Source organism: Portunus trituberculatus, chromosome 31, assembly GCF_017591435.1.
Source record: "Portunus trituberculatus isolate SZX2019 chromosome 31, ASM1759143v1, whole genome shotgun sequence".
NCBI classification, from domain to species: domain Eukaryota; kingdom Metazoa; phylum Arthropoda; class Malacostraca; order Decapoda; family Portunidae; genus Portunus; species Portunus trituberculatus.
The window spans coordinates 21918327-21945002 of record NC_059285.1 but is presented as its reverse complement, the minus strand read 5'-3'; the positions used below and the strand labels follow the sequence as shown (position 1 = coordinate 21945002).

Below are 26676 nucleotides of genomic sequence, written 5' to 3'. Positions count from 1 at the left end.
GCCAATAAGAATCAAACTTAAGTCACAAAAGGATGTAGATGAATTGGTGGAGAAGTCATGGAGGCTAGCCCAGCAGGAAACAACAAGGAAGATTTGGTTGAGAAGAGATCTTGGTGAAAAGGAAAGAGAAATGTTAAATGAGTTGAGAAAGGAGGCTTTGAAAAAAATGAAGAGAGGACAGAAGAGGAGAAGAAAGAGTTTTTCTGGAGAATCTTGGATATGAGACTGAGGAAGTGGTTCATAACCCAGAAAAGTACAGCAAGAAAGGACTAAAGAAACTTACATATGAGCGAATGTAATGTATTCCAACATAAATGGAGTGATATCGGGATTTTAGAACTCAACGATTACTTGAGGGACAAGAACCCAGATATTGTGGGTCTTACTGAAACAAAACTGAGAGAGGGAGAAGACCTGATGATGGTTGGAGAAGGGAAATATAATGTTTGGAAAAGAAATAGAGTAGGTAAGATGGGAGGAGGAGTGATGTTGCTGGTTAAAAAAGATATAAAGGTGGATCAAGTGAAAGAAGGTATGGGAAAGGCAGAAGTGCTAAAGATCAGAGCAGAAACTAATGAAGGAAAAAGAGGCACTACATAGTGGTGTACGTACCACCTAAGACAAATGCATGGTCAGTACAGGAATATGAAGAAATGATAAGTGATACAGGAACATGTCTGGAAGAAATGTTGGGTGGCTGTGAACGAACTATAATGATGGGAGATTTTAATTGTAAAGAGGTGTGTTGGGAGGACTGGTCAATGGAAGGATCAGAGACAACATGGGGAAATACACTATTGACACTGGCAATGGAAAATGTGTTAACTCAGTGGGTCAAAGAAGAAGGAGGAGAGGGAGCATCGTCAAGACTGGACTTGGTCTTTAGTACAGAGCCAATGGTCATTGAGGAGATGAGGGTGGAGTGCCCTTTAGCAAAGAGTGATCATGCAGTTTTGGAGTTCAAGGTGATAGATGAAGAGAAATCTAGAAGAAATGAAGAATATAAAGTGGGAAGATGGAATTATGCCAAGACAGATTTTGGAAACCTAAAGAAATTCTTTCAAGAGACAAATTGGATGAAATTCAAGAGTGCTAAGGGAGCAAATGAAAAGTGGAAGGAATTTATAAAAATATACAAAGAAGGTGAGAAAAATTTGTACCAATAAGACAACATAGAGAAGTTGGAAAGCAGGACTGGTTTAACGATAGATGTGAAAAGGCTAGAACAAGAAAAGAGGATGCATGGAAGAGGTGGAGAAGGAAAAGACGGATTAAGCAGTGGGAAAGTTACAAAAGAGCAAGAAATGAATATGTGTTGATTAGAAGAGAAGAAAGAAAGAAACAAGAAAAGGATATAATTGATAAATGTAAAGACCAACCAAGGCTTTTTACAGACATGTGAACAACAACATCAAAAATAGAGAAAGTATTGAAAGTTTAGAAGTAAATGGAGTATGCAGTGAAGATCCCAGGAAATGGCAGAGGCTATGAATGGATGCTTTCGGAAGGTATTCACAAAGGAGACTGCTTTTGACAAACCACTGGTAATGGAACAGAAAGGGATTATGAAGGAGTTTCAAGTAACTGTGGAGGAGATCAAGAATATGATGGGGAGTTTAGAAGTGAGAAAAGCTGTGGGACCTGATGGGGTATCAGGATGGATTTTAAGAGAATGCAGGAGCAACTGGCAGAAAAAGTTTGTGAAGTAATTGATGCCTCATTAAGGGAAGGTGTAGTGCCCCAAGACTGGAAAAGAGCTAACATTGTCCCAATCTATAAATCAGGTAACAAGAGAGACCCATTGAACTATAGACCAGTGTCACTTACAAGTGTGGTAGCTAAGATGTGTGAGAGGGTGGTGAAGAATAGATGGACAGACTTCTTGGAGAAAATGACATACTTTGTGAGTGTCAATTTGGTTTTAGAAAAGGGCGTTCATGCACGACAAACCTGATATGTTACTATTCGAGGGTGATAGATGTAATACAGGAAAGAGATGGTTGGGCTGATGGAATATATCTGGATTTAAAAAAGGCCTTTGATAAGGTACCACACCGGAGACTGATCTGGAAACTTGAAATGGTAGGAGGAGTGCATGGCAGTTTACTAAAATGGATGGAAGACTTTTGGTAGGAAGAGAAATGAGAACAATAATTAAGGACAGACCATCAGAATGGGGCTTGGTGGAGAGTGGAGTTCCACAGGGATCAGTGTTGGCACCAGTAATGTTCGGTCTACATAAATGACATGGTGGATGGGGTGTCCAGTTATGTGAGCCTATTTGCAGACGATGCAAAATTGTTAAGAAAAGTGAGATGTGACAAAGATTGCGAACTACTCCAGGAAGACTTGGACAGAATATGGAAATGGAGCTGTACATGGCAAATGGAGTTCAACACGACAAAATGCAAGAAAATAGAGTTTGGCAAGAGTGAAAGAAGAATCAGGAGTATGTACAAGATAGGAAATGAAGACATAAAACCAGTCATGAAGAAAAGACCTTGGGGTGACAATTACCAATGACCTATCGCCAGAGAGACATATAAACAAAATAATTGGAGAAGTATTGAACTTATTGAGGAACATAAGAGTGGCGTCAGATATTTAGATGAAGAAATGATGAAGAAAATAATTACTGCAATGATAAGACCGAGGCTTGAATATGCAACAATACAGTGGGCTCGAACTTAAAGAAACACATAAGGAAACTAGAGAAAGTACAGAGGGCTGCAACAAAATGGTGCCTGACTTAAGAGATTTGACTTATGAAGACAGACTGAAAAGAATGCAACTTCCGACCCTGGAAAACAGAAGAGAAAGGGGAGACCTGATAGCAATATACAGAGTGATGATTGGCATGGAAAAATGGATAGGGAAGATCTGTGTATGTGGAATGAAAGAATGTCGAGAGGGCATGGGAAAAAATTAAAAATGGCCACTTATAGGAGAGATGTGAAAAAATATAGCTTCCCTCATAGAAGGGTGGAAGCATGGAATAGTTTAGACGTGGAAGTGGTCAACGCAAGGAATATTCATGATTTTAAGAAAAAGCTGGACATTAATAGATATGGAGACGGGACAACACGAGCATAGCTCTTTTCCCGTATGTTACAATTAGGTAAATACAATTAGGTAAATACACACACACACACACACACACACACACACACACACACACACACACACACACACACAAACACAGACACAGATCAACAGATCATAGAAGAGAAGATAGCTGAGAAAGTGGTGAAGGTTATTAAGTCAAATGAGACATTGGTGAGGGAAACTGTAGACAAAAAGAGATGTGTGGTGATATTTGGTGTGGAGGAGGATAAGACACCGAGTAAAATGGAGAGAGAGAAAAACATAAAAAGGTGATAAATAATATCATTAATGTGGTGCAGGAGGAGGAAAAGACCTAGTACAAGAAATAGAGGACTTCCATAGAATTGGAAAGTTCACAAGAGAAGGTATGAGGCCAATAAGAATCAAACTTAAGTCACAAAAGGATGTAGATGAATTGGTGGAGAAGTCATGGAGGCTAGCCCAGCAGGAAACAACAAGGAAGATTTGGTTGAGAAGAGATCTCGGTGAAAAGGAAAGAGAAATGTTAAATGAGTTGAGAAAGGAGGCTTTGAAAAAAATGAAGAGAGGACAGAAGAGGAGAAGAAAGAGTTTTTCTGGAGAATCTTGGATATGAGACTGAGGAAGTGGTTCATAACCCAGAAAAGTACAGCAAGAAAGGACTAAAGAAACTTACATATGAGCGAAATGTAATGTATTCCAACATAAATGGAGTGATATCGGGATTTTAGAACTCAACGATTACTTGAGGGACAAGAACCCAGATATTGTGGGTCTTACTGAAACAAAACTGAGAGAGGAGAAGACCTGATGAAGGTTGGAGAAGGGAAATATAACGTTTGGAAAAGAAATAGAGTAGGTAAGATGGGAGGAGGAGTGATGTTGCTGGTTAAAAAGATATAAAGGTGGATCAAGTGAAAAAGGTATGGGAAAGGCAGAAGTGCTAAAGATCAGAGCAGAAACTAATGAAGGAAAAAGAGGCACTACATAGTGGTGTACGTACCACCTAAGACAAATGCATGGTCAGTACAGGAATATGAAGAAATGATAAGTGATACAGGAACATGTCTGGAAGAAATGTTGGGTGGCTGTGAACGAACTATAATGATGGGAGATTTTAATTGTAAAGAGGTGTGTTGGGAGGACTGGTCAATGGAAGGATCAGAGACAACATGGGAAATACACTATTGACACTGGCAATGGAAAATGTGTTAACTCAGTGGGTCAAAGAAGATACTAGGTTTGGAGGAGAGGAGCATCGTCAAGACTGGACTTGGTCTTTAGTACAGAGCCAATGGTCATTGAGGAGATGAGGGTGGAGTGCCCTTTAGCAAAGAGTGATCATGCAGTTTTGGAGTTCAAGGTGATAGACGAAGAGAAATCTAGAAGAAATGAAGAATATAAAGTGGGAAGATGGAATTATGCCAAGACAGATTTTGGAAACCTAAAGAAATTCTTTCAAGAGACAAATTGGATGAAATTCAAGAGTGCTAAGGGAGCAAATGAAAAGTGGAAGGAATTTATAAAATATACAAAGAAGGTGAGAAAAATTTGTACCAATAAGACAACATAGAGAAGTTGGAAAGCAGGACTGGTTTAACGATAGATGTGAAAAGGCTAGAACAAGAAAAGAGGATGCATGGAAGAGGTGGAGAAGGAAAAGACGGATTAAGCAGTGGGAAAGTTACAAAAGAGCAAGAAATGAATATGTGTTGATTAGAAGAGAAGAAAGAAAGAAACAAGAAAAGGATATAATTGATAAATGTAAAGACCAACCAAGGCTTTTTTACAGACATGTGAACAACAACATCAAAAATAGAGAAAGTATTGAAAGTTTAGAAGTAAATGGAGTATGCAGTGAAGATCCCAGGGAAATGGCAGAGGCTATGAATGGATGCTTTCGGAAGGTATTCACAAAGGAGACTGCTTTTGACAAACCACTGGTAATGGAACAGAAAGGGATTATGAAGGAGTTTCAAGTAATGGTGGAGGAGATCAAGAACATGATGGGGAGTTTAGAAGTGAGAAAAGCTGTGGGACCTGATGGGGTATCAGGATGGATTTTAAGAGAATGCAGGAGCAATTGGCAGAAAAAGTTTGTGAAGTAATTGATGCCTCATTAAGGGAAGGTGTAGTGCCCCAAGACTGGAAAAGAGCTAACATTGTCCCAATCTATAAATCAGGTAACAAGAGAGACCCATTGAACTATAGACCAGTGTCACTTACAAGTGTGGTAGCTAAGATGTGTGAGAGGGTGGTGAAGACTAGATGGACAGACTTCTTGGAGAAAATGACATACTTTGTGAGTGTCAATTTGGTTTTAGAAAGGGCGTTCATGCACGACAAACCTGATATGTTACTATTCGAGGGTGATAGATGTAATACAGGAAAGAGATGGTTGGGCTGATGGAATATATCTGGATTTAAAAGGCCTTTGATAAGGTACCACACCAGAGACTGATCTGGAAACTTGAAATGGTAGGAGGAGTGCATGGCAGTTTACTAAAATGGATGGAAGACTTTTGGTAGGAAGAGAAATGAGAACAATAATTAAGGACAGACCATCAGAATGGGGATTGGTGGAGAGTGGAGTTCCACAGGGATCAGTGTTGGCACCAGTAATGTTCAGTCTACATAAATGACATGGTGGATGGGGTGTCCAGTTATGTGAGCCTATTTGCAGACGATGCAAAATTGTTAAGAAAAGTGAGATGTGACAAAGATTGCGAACTACTCCAGGAAGACTTGGACAGAATATGGAAATGGAGCTGTACATGGCAAATGGAGTTCAACACGACAAAATGCAAGAAAATAGAGTTTGGCAAGAGTGAAAGAAGAATCAGGAGTATGTACAAGATAGGAAATGAAGACATAAAACCAGTCATGAAGAAAAGACCTTGGGGTGACAATTACCAATGACCTATCGCCAGAGAGACATATAAACAAAATAATTGGAGAAGTATTGAACTTATTGAGGAACATAAGAGTGGCGTCAGATATCTAGATGAAGAAATGATGAAGAAAATAATTACTGCAATGATAAGACCGAGGCTTGAATATGCAACAATACAGTGGGCTCCGAACTTAAAGAAACACATAAGGAAACTAGAGAAAGTACAGAGGGCTGCAACGAAAATGGTGCCTGACTTAAGAGATTTGACTTATGAAGACAGACTGAAAAGAATGCAACTTCCAACCCTGGAAAACAGAAGAGAAAGGGGAGACCTGATAGCAATATACAGAGTGATGATTGGCATGGAAAAATGGATAGGGAAGATCTGTGTATGTGGAATGGAAGAATGTCGAGAGGGCATGGGAAAAACTAAAATGGCCACTTATAGGAGAGATGTGAAAAATATAGCTTCCTCATAGAAGGGTGGAAGCATGGAATAGTTTAGACGTGGAAGTGGTCAACGCAAGGAATATTCATGATTTTAAGAAAAAGCTGGACATTAATAGATATGGAGACGGGACAACACGAGCATAGCTCTTTTCCCGTATGTTACAATTAGGTAAATACAATTAGGTAAATACATACATACACACACACACACACACACACACACAGATATTGTATGCCTGGCTGAAACGAAACTAAATGAGGAAATCAAAATAGTCTTGGATAATAGGTATAATGTATGGAGAAGAGACAGAGAAGGTAAAGGAGAAGGAGGAGTCATGATAATGTTAAGGAAGGAGATAGTGATAAACAAAGTGGAATGTGGGGAAGGAAAAGCAGAAGTATTGTATGTTAAGATGCATATTAATAAAAAAGAGTTAACAATCATTGTAACATATTTGCCACCAAAAACAAATTCATGGACCAATCAAGAATATAAAGACATGATAAATGACACAATAAGGAGTCTAATGAGAATCGTTAAAGAAAGAAGAAAAGTAATATTAGTAGGAGATTTCAACTGTAAAGAAGTGGACTGGGAAAATTATGAAAGTGGTATGGGGGAAGAAGCCTGGGAAGAAAGATTCTTGAACCTAATGATAGACAATATGATGGACCAGAGAGTAAAGGAATGCACAAGATTCAGAGAAAATGACGAAGAGATTGGACCTAGTTTTTACAAGGGTTATACAAATGAATGATGATATAAGATATAAGTGCCCATTGGGAAAGAGTGACCATGCAATATTAGAAATAGATATAGAAGAGGGAAAGGAAGATAGAGACGATTCATATAAAGGAGACCGATTAAATTACAGAAAGGCTGATATTGAGAATATCATGAACTATTTTAAAAATGTAGACTGGGAGGAGATGGAAAACTCAGAGACAGTGCAAGACAAATATATCTTATTTTTGGAAATATACAAAACAGGAGTCAGGGAATATGTCCCAAAATATAGACCTAAAGAAGAAGGAAAGAAAGATTGGTTTAATGCAAGGTGTTCCAAGGCAAAGAACAAAAGAGATGGAGCATGGAAAAGTTGGAGGAGAAATAGGAATCCAGCAAATAAGGAAAACTTCAAAGCAACAAGAAATGAATATGTTAAGGTGAGGAAGGAAGAGGAAATGAACTTCGGAAAAGACATTGTCGAAAAATGTAAGGAGCAACCAAAATTGTTCTATAGATTCATAAATGAAAAAATTAGGCAAAAAGAAGTAATAAAAAGGTTAAAAGGAGAGAACGGGATGGTGGAAGACCCAAAAAGTATAGCAGAAATGGAATTCAATGTGAACAAAAGCCATGTCATGGGCATGTCATGGAAATGGGAAAGAGTGAAAAACGACCTGTGGGAATCTATAAGATGGGAGATGGAGTAGAACTGGAGAAAGTCAAACAGGAAAAGGACTTAGGAGTGACGATTGAAGAAAACAATCAACCAGTAAGCCATATTGATAGAATTTTTAGAGAAACATATAATTTGCTAAGGAATATTGGAGTAGCATTTCACTACAAGGACAAAGAAATGATGAAGAAATTGATAAGTACTATAATAAGACCCAGATTGGAATATGCAACCAAGTAGATAATGAGAAACTGATCCTGAGAGAAGAATATGACATCCGAAGCACAAGATCGCATAGTAAAAAGCTGAGAAAAGGAAGATGTCTGAGAGATATTAAAAATATAGTTTCCAGAGATGTATTGAGACGTGAACAGTTTAGATGAAGAAGTAGTGTCTGCAACGAGTGTGCACACTTTTAAAGTAAGATTGAATAAGTGTAGATAAGGAGACGGGTGAAGAGCATAAAGAGGCCCTGTAAAACTACAACTAGGTAAACACACACACGCACACACACAGTTATGACAATGTAAAGAAAGACTGTGCCGATATGAAGAAGGAAAATGAAGCACTGAAAGAGGAAGTTAAGCTAATTAAAGTGAATTGCGAAAAATGTGGAGAATCTCTAGGAAAAGTGATGGAGAAGCAGGCTGAATGGAAAAAGTCAGGAAGTGGAAAGAAAGGAGGTAAATTACAAAGTTGCAAGTCTGGAAAAGGAAATCAAAGAGTCTGGGGAGAAAACTTTGGGCCTTGCTGAAATTATAGATCAACAGATCATAGAAGAGAAGATTGCTGAGAAAGTGGTGAAGGTTATTAAATCAAATGAGACATTGGTGAGGGAAACTGTAGACAAAAAGAGATGTGTGGTGATATTTGGTGTGGAGGAGGATAAGACACCGAGTAAAATGGAGAGAGAGAAAACATAAAAAGGTGATAAATAATATCATTAATGTGGTGCAGGAGGAGGAAAAGACCTAGTACAAGAAATAGAGGACTTCCATAGAATTGGAAAGTTCACAAGAGAAGGTATGAGGCCAATAAGAATCAAACTTAAGTCACAAAAGGATGTAGATGAATTGGTGGAGAAGTCATGGAGGCTAGCCCAGCAGGAAACAACAAGGAAGATTTGGTTGAGAAGAGATCTCGTGAAAAGGAAAGAGAAATGTTAAATGAGTTGAGAAAGGAGGCTTTGAAAAAATGAAGAGAGGACAGAAGAGGAGAAGAAAGAGTTTTTCTGGAGAATCTTGGATATGAGACTGAGGAAGTGGTTCATAACCCAGAAAAGTACAGCAAGAAAGGACTAAAGAAACTTACATATGAGCGAATGTAATGTATTCCAACATAAATGGAGTGATATCGGGATTTTAGAACTCAACGATTACTTGAGGGACAAGAACCCAGATATTGTGGGTCTTACTGAAACAAAACTGAGAGAGGGAGAAGACCTGATGATGGTTGGAGAAGGAAATATAATGTTTGGAAAAGAAATAGAGTAGGTAAGATGGGAGGAGGAGTGATGTTGCTGGTTAAAAAGATATAAAGGTGGATCAAGTGAAAGAAGGTATGGGAAAGGCAGAAGTGCTAAAGATCAGAGCAGAAACTAATGAAGGAAAAAGAGGCACTACATAGTGGTGTACGTACCACCTAAGACAAATGCATGGTCAGTACAGGAATATGAAGAAATGATAAGTGATACAGGAACATGTCTGGAAGAAATGTTGGGTGGCTGTGAACGAACTATAATGATGGGAGATTTTAATTGTAAAGAGGTGTGTTGGGAGGACTGGTCAATGGAAGGATCAGAGACAACATGGGGAAATACACTATTGACACTGGCAATGGAAAATGTGTTAACTCAGTGGGTCAAAGAAGATACTAGGTTTGGAGGAGAGGGAGCATCGTCAAGACTGGACTTGGTCTTTAGTACAGAGCCAATGGTCATTGAGGAGATGAGGGTGGAGTGCCCTTTAGCAAAGAGTGATCATGCAGTTTTGGAGTTCAAGGTGATAGATGAAGAGAAATCTAGAAGAAATGAAGAATATAAAGTGGGAAGATGGAATTATGCCAAGACAGATTTTGGAAACCTAAAGAAATTCTTTCAAGAGACAAATTGATGAAATTCAAGAGTGCTAAGGAGCAAATGAAAAGTGGAAGGAATTTATAAAATATACAAAGAAGGTGAGAAAAATTTGTACCAATAAGACAACATAGAGAAGTTGGAAAGCAGGACTGGTTTAACGATAGATGTGAAAAGGCTAGAACAAGAAAAGAGGATGCATGGAAGAGGTGGAGAAGGAAAAGACGGATTAAGCAGTGGAAAGTTACAAAAGAGCAAGAAATGAATATGTGTTGATTAGAAGAGAAGAAAGAAAGAAACAAGAAAAGGATATAATTGATAAATGTAAAGACCAACCAAGGCTTTTTACAGACATGTGAACAACAACATCAAAAATAGAGAAAGTATTGAAAGTTTAGAAGTAAATGGAGTATGCAGTGAAGATCCCAGGAAATGGCAGAGGCTATGAATGGATGCTTTGGAAGGTATTCACAAAGGAGACTGCTTTTGACAAACCACTGGTAATGGAACAGAAAGGGATTATGAAGGAGTTTCAAGTAACTGTGGAGGAGATCAAGAACATGATGGGGAGTTTAGAAGTGAGAAAAGCTGTGGGACCTGATGGGGTATCAGGATGGATTTTAAGAGAATGCAGGAGCAACTGGCAGAAAAAGTTTGTGAAGTAATTGATGCCTCATTAAGGGAAGGTGTAGTGCCCCAAGACTGGAAAAGAGCTAACATTGTCCCAATCTATAAATCAGGTAACAAGAGAGACCCATTGAACTATAGACCAGTGTCACTTACAAGTGTGGTAGCTAAGATGTGTGAGAGGGTGGTGAAGAATAGATGGACAGACTTCTTGGAGAAAATGACATACTTTGTGAGTGTCAATTTGGTTTTAGAAAAGGGCGTTCATGCACGACAAACCTGATATGTTACTATTCGAGGGTGATAGATGTAATACAGGAAAGAGATGGTTGGGCTGATGGAATATATCTGGATTTAAAAAGGCCTTTGATAAGGTACCACACCAGAGACTGATCTGGAAACTTGAAATGGTAGGAGGAGTGCATGGCAGTTTACTAAAATGGATGGAAGACTTTTGGTAGGAAGAGAAATGAGAACAATAATTAAGGACAGACCATCAGAATGGGGATTGGTGGAGAGTGGAGTTCCACAGGGATCAGTGTTGGCACCAGTAATGTTCGCGGTCTACATAAATGACATGGTGGATGGGGTGTCCAGTTATGTGAGCCTATTTGCAGACGATGCAAAATTGTTAAGAAAAGTGAGATGTGACAAAGATTGCGAACTACTCCAGGAAGACTTGGACAGAATATGGAAATGGAGCTGTACATGGCAAATGGAGTTCAACACGACAAAATGCAAGAAAATAGAGTTTGGCAAGAGTGAAAGAAGAATCAGGAGTATGTACAAGATAGGAAATGAAGACATAAAACCAGTCATGAAGAAAAGACCTTGGGGTGACAATTACCAATGACCTATCGCCAGAGAGACATATAAACAAAATAATTGGAGAAGTATTGAACTTATTGAGGAACATAAGAGTGGCGTTCAGATATTTAGATGAAGAAATGATGAAGAAAATAATTACTGCAATGATAAGACCGAGGCTTGAATATGCAACAATACAGTGGGCTCCGAACTTAAAGAAACACATAAGGAAACTAGAGAAAGTACAGAGGGCTGCAACAAAATGGTGCCTGACTTAAGAGATTTGACTTATGAAGACAGACTGAAAAGAATGCAACTTCCAACCCTGGAAAACAGAAGAGAAAGGGGAGACCTGATAGCAATATACAGAGTGATGATTGGCATGGAAAAATGGATAGGGAAGATCTGTGTATGTGGAATGAAAGAATGTCGAGAGGGCATGGGAAAAACTAAAATGGCCACTTATAGGAGAGATGTGAAAAATATAGCTTCCTCATAGAAGGGTGGAAGCATGGAATAGTTTAGACGTGGAAGTGGTCAACGCAAGGAATATTCATGATTTTAAGAAAAGCTGGACATTAATAGATATGGAGACGGGACAACACGAGCATAGCTCTTTTCCCGTATGTTACAATTAGGTAAATACAATTAGGTAAATACACACACACACACACACACACACACACACACGATGGCGGATGTGGTCGCTGAGCTCCAGAGCAATCATCTCTAATTCTACAGTTACCATTGCCTAAGAGTAACCAAGGTGGGAAAGGAGCTGGTAATGTTTGTCCCGTCTCCATATAGTCATGTTAACTGTTGATTAGCAAAATAATGTCCAGGGAAGGTGAATATAAACTGTAGCCTGCGTTTGAGCCATCAGCTGGTTTGTTTACATCTGCGCAACATGGCGGCCGTGAACTCGAAAGATGAATCAGACTTCACAGGATTTCAAGGAATAATGGAGAAGAGCGTTTATGTGAAGAAAATTCTGGAGTTGGAAGGTAAAATTGAAAACTGTTTGAAAAGTATGGGGCCTGGAAACGAGTTATGACAATGTAATGAAAGAGTGTGCCGATATGAAGAAGGAAAATGAAGTACTGAAAGAGGAAGTTAAGTTAATTAAAGTGAATTGCGAAAATGTGGAGAATCTCTAGGAAAAGTGATGGAGAAGCAGGCTGAATGGAAAAAGTCAGGAAGTGGAAAGAAAGGAGGTAAATTACAAAGTTGCAAGTCTGGAAAAGGAAATCAAAGAGTCTGGGGAGAAAACTTTGGGCCTTGCTGAAATTATAGATCAACAGATCATAGAAGAGAAGATTGCTGAGAAAGTGGTGAAGGTTATTAAGTCAAATGAGACATTGGTGAGGGAAACTGTAGACAAAAAGAGATGTGTGGTGATATTTGGTGTGGAGGAGGATAAGACACCGAGTAAAATGGAGAGAGAGAAAACATAAAAAGGTGATAAATAATATCATTAATGTGGTGCAGGAGGAGGAAAAGACCTAGTACAAGAAATAGAGGACTTCCATAGAATTGGAAAGTTCACAAGAGAAGGTATGAGGCCAATAAGAATCAAACTTAAGTCACAAAAGGATGTAGATGAATTGGTGGAGAAGTCATGGAGGCTAGCCCAGCAGGAAACAACAAGGAAGATTTGGTTGAGAAGAGATCTCGGTGAAAAGGAAAGAGAAATGTTAAATGAGTTGAGAAAGGAGGCTTTGAAAAAATGAAGAGAGGACAGAAGAGGAGAAGAAAGAGTTTTTCTGGAGAATCTTGGATATGAGACTGAGGAAGTGGTTCATAACCCAGAAAAGTACAGCAAGAAAGGACTAAAGAAACTTACGATGAGCGAATGTAATGTATTCCAACATAAATGGAGTGATATCGGGATTTTAGAACTCAACGATTACTTGAGGGACAAGAACCCAGATATTGTGGGTCTTACTGAAACAAAACTGAGAGAGGGAGAAGACCTGATGATGGTTGGAGAAGGAAATATAATGTTTGGAAAAGAAATAGAGTAGGTAAGATGGGAGGAGGAGTGATGTTGCTGGTTAAAAAGATATAAAGGTGGATCAAGTGAAAGAAGGTATGGGAAAGGCAGAAGTGCTAAAGATCAGAGCAGAAACTAATGAAGGAAAAAGAGGCACTACATAGTGGTGTACGTACCACCTAAGACAAATGCATGGTCAGTACAGGAATATGAAGAAATGATAAGTGATACAGGAACATGTCTGGAAGAAATGTTGGGTGGCTGTGAACGAACTATAATGATGGGAGATTTTAATTGTAAAGAGGTGTGTTGGGAGGACTGGTCAATGGAAGGATCAGAGACAACATGGGGAAATACACTATTGACACTGGCAATGGAAAATGTGTTAACTCAGTGGGTCAAAGAAGATACTAGGTTTGGAGGAGAGGGAGCATCGTCAAGACTGGACTTGGTCTTTAGTACAGAGCCAATGGTCATTGAGGAGATGAGGGTGGAGTGCCCTTTAGCAAAGAGTGATCATGCAGTTTTGGAGTTCAAGGTGATAGATGAAGAGAAATCTAGAAGAAATGAAGAATATAAAGTGGGAAGATGGAATTATGCCAAGACAGATTTTGGAAACCTAAAGAAATTCTTTCAAGAGACAAATTGATGAAATTCAAGAGTGCTAAGGAGCAAATGAAAAGTGGAAGGAATTTATAAAAATATACAAAGAAGGTGAGAAAAATTTGTACCAATAAGACAACATAGAGAAGTTGGAAAGCAGGACTGGTTTAACGATAGATGTGAAAAGGCTAGAACAAGAAAAGAGGATGCATGGAAGAGGTGGAGAAGGAAAAGACGGATTAAGCAGTGGAAAGTTACAAAAGAGCAAGAAATGAATATGTGTTGATTAGAAGAGAAGAAAGAAAGAAACAAGAAAAGGATATAATTGATAAATGTAAAGACCAACCAAGGCTTTTTACAGACATGTGAACAACAACATCAAAAATAGAGAAAGTATTGAAAGTTTAGAAGTAAATGGAGTATGCAGTGAAGATCCCAGGAAATGGCAGAGGCTATGAATGGATGCTTTCGGAAGGTATTCACAAAGGAGACTGCTTTTGACAAACCACTGGTAATGGAACAGAAAGGGATTATGAAGGAGTTTCAAGTAACTGTGGAGGAGATCAAGAATATGATGGGGAGTTTAGAAGTGAGAAAAGCTGTGGGACCTGATGGGGTATCAGGATGGATTTTAAGAGAATGCAGGAGCAACTGGCAGAAAAAGTTTGTGAAGTAATTGATGCCTCATTAAGGGAAGGTGTAGTGCCCCAAGACTGGAAAAGAGCTAACATTGTCCCAATCTATAAATCAGGTAACAAGAGAGACCCATTGAACTATAGACCAGTGTCACTTACAAGTGTGGTAGCTAAGATGTGTGAGAGGGTGGTGAAGAATAGATGGACAGACTTCTTGGAGAAAATGACATACTTTGTGAGTGTCAATTTGGTTTTAGAAAAGGGCGTTCATGCACGACAAACCTGATATGTTACTATTCGAGGGTGATAGATGTAATACAGGAAAGAGATGGTTGGGCTGATGGAATATATCTGGATTTAAAAAAGGCCTTTGATAAGGTACCACACCGGAGACTGATCTGGAAACTTGAAATGGTAGGAGGAGTGCATGGCAGTTTACTAAAATGGATGGAAGACTTTTGGTAGGAAGAGAAATGAGAACAATAATTAAGGACAGACCATCAGAATGGGGCTTGGTGGAGAGTGGAGTTCCACAGGGATCAGTGTTGGCACCAGTAATGTTCGCGGTCTACATAAATGACATGGTGGATGGGGTGTCCAGTTATGTGAGCCTATTTGCAGACGATGCAAAATTGTTAAGAAAAGTGAGATGTGACAAAGATTGCGAACTACTCCAGGAAGACTTGGACAGAATATGGAAATGGAGCTGTACATGGCAAATGGAGTTCAACACGACAAAATGCAAGAAAATAGAGTTTGGCAAGAGTGAAAGAAGAATCAGGAGTATGTACAAGATAGGAAATGAAGACATAAAACCAGTCATGAAGAAAAGACCTTGGGGTGACAATTACCAATGACCTATCGCCAGAGAGACATATAAACAAAATAATTGGAGAAGTATTGAACTTATTGAGGAACATAAGAGTGGCGTCAGATATTTAGATGAAGAAATGATGAAGAAAATAATTACTGCAATGATAAGACCGAGGCTTGAATATGCAACAATACAGTGGGCTCCGAACTTAAAGAAACACATAAGGAAACTAGAGAAAGTACAGAGGGCTGCAACAAAAATGGTGCCTGACTTAAGAGATTTGACTTATGAAGACAGACTGAAAAGAATGCAACTTCCGACCCTGGAAAACAGAAGAGAAAGGGGAGACCTGATAGCAATATACAGAGTGATGATTGGCATGGAAAAATGGATAGGGAAGATCTGTGTATGTGGAATGAAAGAATGTCGAGAGGGCATGGGAAAAACTAAAATGGCCACTTATAGGAGAGATGTGAAAAATATAGCTTCCTCATAGAAGGGTGGAAGCATGGAATAGTTTAGACGTGGAAGTGGTCAACGCAAGGAATATTCATGATTTTAAGAAAAGCTGGACATTAATAGATATGGAGACGGGACAACACGAGCATAGCTCTTTTCCGTATGTTACAATTAGGTAAATACAATTAGGTGAAAACGGTAAGAGACACACACACACACACACACACACACACACATTACAGAGTTTGGAAAGTGTATTATCTGGAAAAGAAAGGTGATACTAGTAGGAGATTTTAATTGTAAGGAGGTGGATTGGGAAAATCTAGTAAGTGGTGTTGGAGAAGAAGCATGGGGAGAGATTTTTAATCTAATGATGGAAAATATGATGGAACAGAGGGTGAAGGAAAATACTAGATATAGAGGAGATGATGAACCGGCTAGACTGGATTTGGTGTTAACAAGAGAAGTGTACCTATGTGGAGATATACAATACAAGTGTCCTTTGGGAAAGAGTGATCATGTGGTTATGGAAATGCAGATAGCAACAACACAGCAAAGGAAGGACGAGACATACAAGAGTGGTAGATTGAATTATAGAAAGATGGACACAGAAAGTTTGAAAATTATTTCAGAAAATTAGATTGGGAGGAGATGTTACAAATCAGAGAAGTGCAAAAGAAATATGAGATTTTTATGAAATATTATAAAGAAGGAGTTATGAAATTTGTACCAAAGTATAAACCAAGAGAGGAAGGAAGAAAGGATTGGTTTAATGCAACTTGTGTTAAGGCTAAGGAAAAGAGAGATGTGGCTTGGAAAAGATGGAAAAAGAGCAGGAATATACTAAATAAGGAGAATTATAGAGTGACGAGAAATGAGTATGTGAGGGTAAGGAGTGAGGAAGAAAGAAAATTTGAAAAGATATTGTAGACAAGAGTAAGGAACATCCAAAATTGTTTTACAGGTTCATAAATGGTAAACTTAAAAAGAGAGAGTCCATTGAAAGATTAAAAGGAGAGCAAGGGATAGTAGATGACCCTAAGAATATAGCGGAATTGCTAAATAATAGGTTTCAGCAAGTATTTACTGAAAAACAATGTTTGTAAAGCCACAGAATGTACAAGGAAATGTGCACATGGAGGACATTAAGATACCTAAAAGGAGTTATATAAAATGTTGGAGGAACTTAAAGATGATAAAGCGATGGGACCAGATGAAGTTTCAGGAAAATTATTGAAGGAGTGTAGAGAAGAATTGATTGATCCATTATATGATATTATAAGGTGTTCATTAGAAACAGGGGAAGTACCAGTAGAGTGGAAGAGAGCTGAAGTGGTGCCCATTTATAAGGGAGGCAGTAAGGAAGAGCCTCTTAACTATTGACCTGTGTCTCTAACAAGTGTGGTCGGTAAGATTTGTGAGAGGGTGATAAAGAAATATTGGATACGGTTCCTGGAGGATCATAAGTCATATCGGATCATCAATTTGGCTTCAGGAAAGGGAGGTCATGTGTAACAAATCTACTGAGCTTTTATTCAAGAGTGGTTGACAAAATACAGGAGAGAGAGGGATGGATGGACTGTGTATATTTGGATTTAAAGAAAGCTTTTGACAAGGTACCTCACGAGAGACTGTTATGGAAAGTAGAGATTTATGGAGGACTGAAAGGAAAAGTGTTAAAGTGGATGGAAAACTACTTGAGATGGAGGGAGATGAGAACGGTAATAAGGGATGCAAGGTCGGACTGGTTGGTGGTGGAGAGTGGAGTCCCACTCTCCACTTTTCCTGGTATATATAAATGACATGCCAGAGGGAGTAAACAGTTATATTAATTTGTTTGCGGATGATGCGAAGTTGTGTAGGTGTGTGAAGAGTGAAGAAGATTGTGAAATTTTACAGGCAGACCTGGATAAGATTTGGGAGTGGAGCATGAGGTGGCAAATGGAATTTAATCTGAGGAAAAGTCATGTGATGGAGATGGGAAAGAGTGGAAGACGGCCAAGAGGGTCATATAAGATGGGTGAAGAAGTAGTGTTGAAAAAGGTGGAAAAGGAAAAGGATTTGGGAGTGATAATACAAGACCATGGGCAGTTTGAGGCTCATATTGATAAGATGTTTGGAGAAACGTATAATTTGATAAAAAAATATTGGATTAGTCTTCCATTATATGGATAAAGTTATGATGAAGAAATTAGTTAGTATGGTAATTAGACCAAGATTGGAATATGCTGGAGTGGTTTAGTCCCCTTATAAAAAGAAGCATATAAGGAAGTTGGAAAGATTGCAGAGAATGGCAACAAAAATGGTTCCGGAATTGGCAGAAATTACCTATGAGGAGAGATTAAAAGAAATGAATTTGCCTACCTTGGAACAAAGAAGAGAAAGAGGAGATTTAATACAGGTTTATAAACTGTTGAATGGACTGGATGAAGTGGATAATGAGCAAATGATGTTGAGAGAGGAAAACTTAAGTAGAACTACAAGATCGCATAGTAAAAAGATAGCCAAGGGAATATGCTTGAAGGATGTGAAAAAAATATAGTTTCCCACAAAGATGTGTGGAGGTGTGGAATGGTTTGAGTGAGGAGGTGGTGTCAGCAAGGAGTGTGCATAGTTTTAAAGGAAAGTTGGATATGTGTAGATATGGAGACGGGGCCACACGAGTATGATACCCAGGCCCTGTAAAATTACAACTAGGTGAATACAACTAGGTGAATACACACACAGGAGGGAGGAAGAAAGAAAATTTGGAAAAGATATTGTAGACAAGAGTAAGGAACATCCAAAATTGTTTTACAGGTTCATAAATGGTAAACTTAAAAAGAGAGAGTCCATCGAAAGGTTAAAAGGAGAGCAAGGGATAGTAGATGACCCTAAAAATATTGCGGAATTGCTAAATAATAGGTTTCAACAAGTATTTACTAAAGAAACAATGTTTGTAAAGCCTCAGAATATAGAAAGAAATGTGCACATGGATGACATTAAGATACCTAAAGAGGAGTTATATAAAATGTTGGAGGAATTTAAAGATGATAAAGCGATGGGACCAGATGAAGTTTCAGACAAATTATTGAAGGAATGTAGAGAAGAATTGATAGATCCATTATATGACATTATAAGGTGCTCATTAGAAACCGGGGAAGTACCGGTAGAGTGGAAAAGAGCTGAAGTGGTGCCCATTTATAAGGGAGGCAGTAAGGAAGAGCCTCTTAACTATAGACTTGTGTCTTTAACAAGTGTGGTCGGTAAGATTTGTGAGAGGGTGATAAAGAAATATTGGATACGGTTCCTGGAGGATCATAAGTTATTATCGGATCATCAATTTGGCTTTAGGAAAGGGAGGTCATGTGTAACAAATCTACTGAGCTTTTATTCGAGAGTGGTTGACAAAATACAAGAGAGAGAGGGATGGATGGACTGTGTATATTTGGATTTAAAAAAAAGCTTTTGACAAGGTACCGCACATGAGACTGCTATGGAAATTAGAGATTTATGGAGGACTGAAGGGAAAAGTGTTAAAGTGGATGGAAAACTACTTGAGATGGAGGGAGATGAGAACGGTAATAAGGGATGCAAAGTCGGACTGGTTGGTGGAGTCCCACAAGGTTCAGTGCTGGCACCAATACTTTTCCTTGTCTATATTAATGATATGCCAGAGGGAGTAAACAGTTATATTAATTTGTTTGCAAATGATGCAAAATTGTGTAGGTGTGTGAAGAGTGAAGAAGATTGTGAAATTTTACAGGCAGGTCTGGATAGGATTTGGGAGTGGAGCAAGAGGTGGGAGATGGAATTTAATCTGAGGAAGTCATGTGATGGAGATGGGGAAGAGTGGAAGACGGCCAAGAGGGTCATATAAGATGGGTGAAGAAGTAGTGTTGAAAAAGGTGGAAAAGGAAAAGGATTTGGGAGTGATAATACAAGACCATGGGCAGTTTGAGGCTCATATTGACAAGATGTTTGGAGAAACATATAATCTGATTAGAAATATTGGATTAGCCTTTCATTATATGGATAAAGATATGATGTAGAAATTAATTAGTACGGTAATTAGACCAAGATTGAATATGCTGGGTGGTTTGGTCCCCTTATAAAAAGAAGCATATAAGGAAGTTGGAGAGATTGCAGAGAATGGCAACAAAATGGTTCCGGAATTGGCAGAAATGACCTATGAGGAGAGATTAAAAAAAATGAATTTGCTTACCTTGGAACAAAGAAGAGAAAGAGGAGATTTAATACAGATTTATAAACTGTTGAATGGTCTGGATGAAGTGGATAATGAGCAAATGATGTTGAGAGAGGAAAATTTAAATAGAACTACGAGATCGAATAGTAAAAAGATAGCCAAGGGAATATGCTTGAAGGATGTGAAGAAATATAGTTTCCCACAAAGATGTGTGGAGGTGTGGAATAGTTTGAGTGAGGAGGTGGTGTCAGCGAGGAGTGTGCATAGTTTTAAAGGAAGGTTGGATGTGTGTAGATATGGAGACGGGGCCACACGAGTATGATACCCAGGCCCTGTAAAATTACAACTAGGTGAATACAACTAGGTGAATACACACACAAGTTTATAAATTGATCAACGGAATGGACCAAGTGGATAATGAAAAACTGATCCTGAGAGAAGAATATGACATTCGAAGCACAAGATTGCATAGTAAAAAGCTGAGAAAAGGAAGATGTCTGAGAGATGTTAAAAAATATAGTTTCCCGCAAAGATGTATTGAGACGTGGAACAGTTTAAATGAAGAAGTAGTGTCTGCAACGAGTGTGCAAACTTTTGAAGTAAGATTGGATAAGTGTAGATATAGAGACGGGGCCACACAAGCATAAAGCCCAGGCCCTGTAAAACTACAACTAGGTAAAATACACACACACACACACACACACACACACGAGAGAGAGAGAGACACGTTCGAGGGCGGACGCACTGGTGCGGTTCCGATGATCAGCTGATCTTCACTACATACCTGTTGTATAGTATTTACAGTGGCCTGGGCAGGTAGTGTGGACTCTTTTTTTTTTTTTTTTTCGTCATGAAATCAATTATCAAGGAATGATGAGGGAAAAAGAGATTCCATCAAAATGCAGACATGAGAATAGATAAGGGGCTGATGATGACTATGTTGGTGAGGGAGAATGTGTATTCGAAGGCTTCGATACGACGACTACTTCACTAGTAAAGAGAATGTCAAATATTGAATGTAAACTAGAGGAATTGATAAAGGAGAATATGGAAATGAAAGAGAATGAAGAACAGGAAAAGGAGTTTATAAGACTGAGAGAAAGGATAAAAAAGTGGAAGAAAATGAAGCTAGGCTAAGAGCAGAAAACGAAGAACTAAAAAAGGAAGTAGCTAACTACAAAAAGCAGATGGAAGAAGGACTTGGTAAAGCTGAGAAAGAAAAAGAGAAGCTGAAAGATTTGGTAAACAATGGAAGAGGAAAGAGTACAGAATGTGATTAAAAAAGAAGTACAAGCATGGAGAGTCCAAGATAAAAAAGATAAGGCCGATTTTTAGGAGGTGATTCAAGAACAACTTAAAGAAAAAGAAGAAAACATGACAAACAAAATGATAGGAGTTCTCAAGACAAAAGAAAATCTAGTTAGAGAAATTGCAGAAAAAAAGAAAAGTGTAGTCGTATTTGGAATAAAAGAAAAAAATATAAAATATAGACCAAAAAGAGAAAAACAAGAAATGAAATCAGTCAAAGACTTACTGAAGAATCTAAATGACGAAGATAGGCAGAACTTAGAAGATGAAGTAGAAGAAATAAACTGAGTGGGACCATATCAAGAAGGAAAAACGAGACCAATTAAAATATTACTAAAATCACAAACAGCAACAGAAGAAATATTATATAGAACAACAAAACTTAGAAAAACAGAAGGCTGCAAGGATATCTATATAAAGAAAAATAGAAATGAGGAAGAAAGGAAGAGATACAATGAACTGGCAGCAGCAGTAAGGGAAAAGAATAATGAAAGGTCAGAAGAGAAGAAGGCATTTTTTGGAGAATTCTAGGAGACAGGATAAGGAAATGGTATATAAACGAGAAGGAAGAGAAAAAGTGGAACAAGTTTAACTAAAATGATAAAGGCAAGAGACTAAAAATGATGTATACGAACATAGACGGGGTTTTATCAAGTAAATTAGAATTAAGAGATTACATAAAGAAAGAAAATCCAGATATTGTATGCCTGGCTGAAACAAAACTAAATGAGGAAATCAAAATAGTCTTGGATAATAGGTATAATGTATGGAGAAGAGACAGAGAAGGTAAAGGAGGAGGAGGAGTCATGATAATGTTAAGGAAGGAGATAGTGATAAACAAAGTGGAATGTGGGGAAGGAAAAGCAGAAGTATTGTATGTTAAGATGCATATTAATAAAAAAGAGTTAACAATCATTGTAACATATGTGCCACCAAAAACAAATTCATGGACCAATCAAGAATATAAAGACATGATAGATGACACAATAAGGAGTCTAACGAGAATTGTTAAAGAAAGGAAAAAAGTTATATTAGTAGGAGATTTCAACTGTAAAGAAGTGGACTGGGAAAATTATGAAAGTGGTATGGGGAAGAAGCCTGGGAGAAAGATTCTTGAACCTAATGATAGACAATATGATGGACCAGAGAGTAAAGGAATGCACAAGATTCAGAGGAAACGACGAGCGAGATTGGACCTAGTTTTACAAGGGGTATACAAATGAATGATGATATAAGATATAAGTGCCCATTGGGAAAGAGTGACCATGTAATATTAGAAATAGATATAGAAGAGGAAAGGAAGATAGAGACGATTCATACAAAGGAGACCGATTAAATTACAGAAAGGCTGATATTGAGAATCTCAGGAACTATTTTAAAAATGTAAACTGGGAGGAGATGGAAAACTCAGAGACGATGCAAGAGAAGTATAACTTATTTTTGGAAATATATAAAACAGGAGTCAGGGAATATGTCCCAAAATATAGACCTAAAGAAGAAAGAAAGAAAGATTGGTTTAATGCAAGGTGTGCCAGGGCAAAAGAGAAGAAAGATGGATCATGGAAAAGGTGGAGGAGAAATAGAAATCCAACTTATAAAATAAGGAAAACTTCAAGGCAGCGAGAAATGAATATGCTAAGGTGAGGAAGGAAGAGGAAAAGAACTTTGAAAAGGACATTGTCGAAAAATGTAAGGAGCAACCAAAATTGTTCTATAGATTCATAAATGGAAAAATTAGACAAAGAGAAACAATAGAAAGGTTAAAAGGAGAGAACGGGATGGTGGAAGACCCAAAAAGTATGGCAGAACTATTAAATAATAAATTCCAGGAGGTCTTTACTAAGGAATCTAAATTTGAAAGGCCACAGGGTAATAGAGAGACAGTCTATATGAAAGAGATTAAAGTAACCAAGCTTGAAATAAAAGAATTAATGAAGGAACTGGATGAAGACAAGGCAATGGGACCAGATGAAGTCTCAGGCAGAATACTGAAAGAATGTAGGGAAGAACTAGCAAGTCCTATATACAACATCATAAAATGCTCAATAGAAAATGGAACAGTACCAGTAGAATGGAAAAGAGCTGAGGTGGTTCCCATATATAAGAGTGGAAGGAAGGAAGAACCTTTAAATTACAGACTGGTATCACTAACTAGTGTAATATGCAAGATGTGTGAAAGAATAATAAAGAAACAATGGATCGAGTTCCTTGAAGACAACAAATTAATATCAAATAGCCAATTTGGTTTTAGGAAAAGACGGTCTTGTGTAACTAATTTATTGAGTTTCTATTCTAGAATAGTTGATATAGTACAAGAGAGAGAGGGATGGGTTGACTGTATTTATTTGGATTTAAAAAAAGGCGTTTGACAAAGTGCCACATGCAAGATTACTATGGAAGTTACAGGAGAAGGGTGGCTTAAAAGGCAGCACATTGAGATGGATAGAAAATTATTTGAGGGGGAGAGAAATAAGGACGGTAGTTAAAGATATGAAGTACAAGTGGAGAGCAGTAGAAAGCGGAGTGCCACAAGGGTCAGTATTGGCACCAATACTTTTCCTCATTTATATTAATGACATGCCAGAAGGAGTGAACAGCTACATAAATCTGTTTGCAGATGATATGAAACTGTGCAGAGTTATAAAGCAAAAAGAGGATTGTGAAATACTGCAAGAAGACCTATATAAGATATGGGAATGGAGCCAAAAGTGGGAAATGGAATTCAATGTGAACAAAAGCCATGTCATGGAAATGGGAAAGAGTGAAAGACGACCCATGGGAATCTATAAGATGGGAGATGGAGTAGAACTAGAGAAAGTAAAAAAGGAAGAAGACTTAGGAGTGACGATGGAAGAAAACAATCAACCAGTAAGCCATATTGATAGAATTTTTTGAGAAAACATATAATTTGCTAAGGAATATTGGAGTAGCATTTCACTACATGGAGAAAGAAATGATGAATAAAATTTGATAAGTACTATAATAAGACCCAGATTGGAATATGCAGGAGTAGTGTGGACCCCTCATAAAAAGAAACACATAAGGAAATTGGAGCGACTACAAAAAATGGCTACAAGAATGGTTCCAGAATTTGAAGGAATGACATATGAGGAGAGACTAAAGGCTATGGATCTACCAACCCTGGAACAAAGAAGGAAGAGAGGAGACCTGATACAAGTTTTTAAATTGATCAACGGAATGGACCAAGTGGATAATGAGAAACTGATCCTGAGAGAAGAATATGACATCCGAAGCATAAGATCGCATAGTAAAAAGTTGAGAAAAGGAAGATGCCTGAGAGATGTTAAAAAATATAGTTTCCCACAAAGATGTATTGAGACGTGGAACAGTTTAAATGAAGAAGTAGTGTCTGCAACGAGTGTGCATACTTTTAAAGTAAGATTAGATAAGTGTAGATATGGAGATGGGGCCACATGAGCAGGCCCAGGCCCTGTAAAACTACAACTAGGTAAATAGAACTAGGTAAATACATACACACACACACTCACTGAAAATACATCTTATGTGAATGAAAACTTAGGTAGGCGCTCTGTCATGCCACGATACACGAGTCATTTTGACACTGACAGTGTAAGAGCTATCAAGGGTATTTTAGCTAGTAAATAACTGTAGTGGCTTAACAACACTTTATTAAACAGCAAAAAAGTCCTACCAGTGCTATCATGATAGCACTGGTTGAAAAAAGAAAAAAAAAGTTAATTCATGAAAGTGTCTAACTTACCTGATATCCAGCTTATTTGGGTCTGACTTAACAGGGATGTACTGTAATATATATTTTCATGGGGAGACAGCTATTGTAGAAGAGCAGTGCTGGCTGATCTATTTCTAAGCCTAGAATGTATTCCCAATTGAAAATATTTGTTATCTTATTTTATTATCTGATTATCCATACTGTATTGATCAGGAATATTTGTCTTTAATGTTTGTGGTTGTTTGTATCCTGCATTGTATTTGTTTTCTTTTTATAAAACATTACAATATGTGCTTTAGTTAATTCTGAGCTATAACTTTCATTTGAAAAAAATATGATATTTGTGTCTTGTTGGCTGTTTTGTACATTTAGAATGAATGTCTTCATATGACATAGTGTTATTGTTTCTTTGGCATCAATTCCTTACCTCTCAGCATTATCCTCACTTTTTTTCTTTTCCAACAGGATATGGTGTCAGTTGTTGGACAGGAGACAACAGAAGTTGGAGCTTATTTTGCTTTCATTGTCTTCTTTCATGGGGATCAACTTATCTCCCTCCACCTCTACTGCCAATAGTACCACTACAATCTCCACAACTACTATGACTACTACCACTTCTACTACAGCTACCAATGCAACAACCCAATCAGTTCCTCACATGGCTCCTCATCTGATGATTTCTCAGCACTCTAATACATGGATTGATGTTAGTATATATTACTCACTGAAGTTTACCTTTTTTTAGATGAAGTTTTATATTATCCATAAAAGTCAGATTATATGATGCAGTAGTGTGAGATGTGATAAAAAATGTTCTGAAATATCTGTTTTGAATTGATTAATTAGATTATAGCCTTATGAGTGTAGTGGGAACAAATATATAGTATTTTGTGTGTGAATAAGTATAGTGTTATCCTAGGTTAAGTCATAAATCTATTCCATGATGCAGGACACAACCTGATTTTGATGCGAGCTGGTTCTTCATTTCCCATTAACATCAGTTAATGATTAATGTATCTGTTTCAAGGGAGAGGGGGAAAAAAAAACGAATAAATAATATCACTACAACCTAAAGGATACTGAATGGCAGTGATATGAGGTACAGTACTATCTCCAAGTTTATGATAAATATGTCAATGTTGTGGCCTGGAAACTTTTAGCCATTATTCTAATGGGAAAATTGTAAACTGTCGACATCTCATCAGAAATGCTCAGTATTTCATAATTTTTGTATTTATTTGCCCTGTTGCTGTTTACAACTTCCCTGCGTTTTCAGCAGAAATTTGAGTCACTCTATACAATGAGATCAAAATGCATTCTGGAAACTTTTGGAAGATTACAGAACACCCCAGATTAGATTACAGTGGGTTCATAACATTATTCATGGCTTAGGGAAAATCACAGTCCTGGATGGGACATTGTTGATAAACAAACCACTCACAGGACTCTGTGGCCTCTTTTCTTTTTCTTCCTCTTGCGTAACTTTAAAATTCCTTTCATCCATGAATGATTTCTACAGTGTCTAGTAGAGAGGTAATAGTGAGCTCTTCTGCTATGAGATCAGCCAGTCTCCTGTGGATGGCCATTTTTGTTGTGACTATTTCAAGTGAAGGTGGAGGGGGCACAGG

The 26676-nt window shown here is 37.9% G+C and overlaps 1 protein-coding gene across 12 annotated transcripts in view; it reads left to right on the top strand.

The window, feature by feature from the left end:
- Window positions 1-26676, top strand: part of LOC123511327 (dipeptidyl peptidase 8-like) — a 610443-nt gene that overhangs the window by 271181 nt on the left and 312586 nt on the right. For all 12 annotated transcript variants that reach the window (XR_006676755.1, XR_006676754.1, XR_006676756.1 and 9 more), the window contains one exon: window positions 25514-25754. Coding sequence is in view for 8 of the 12 variants with exons in the window: in XM_045267115.1 (XP_045123050.1) it covers window positions 25514-25754 (241 nt within the window). In the remaining 4 variants the exon portion in view is untranslated. The remainder of the gene's footprint in view (window positions 1-25513; window positions 25755-26676) is intronic.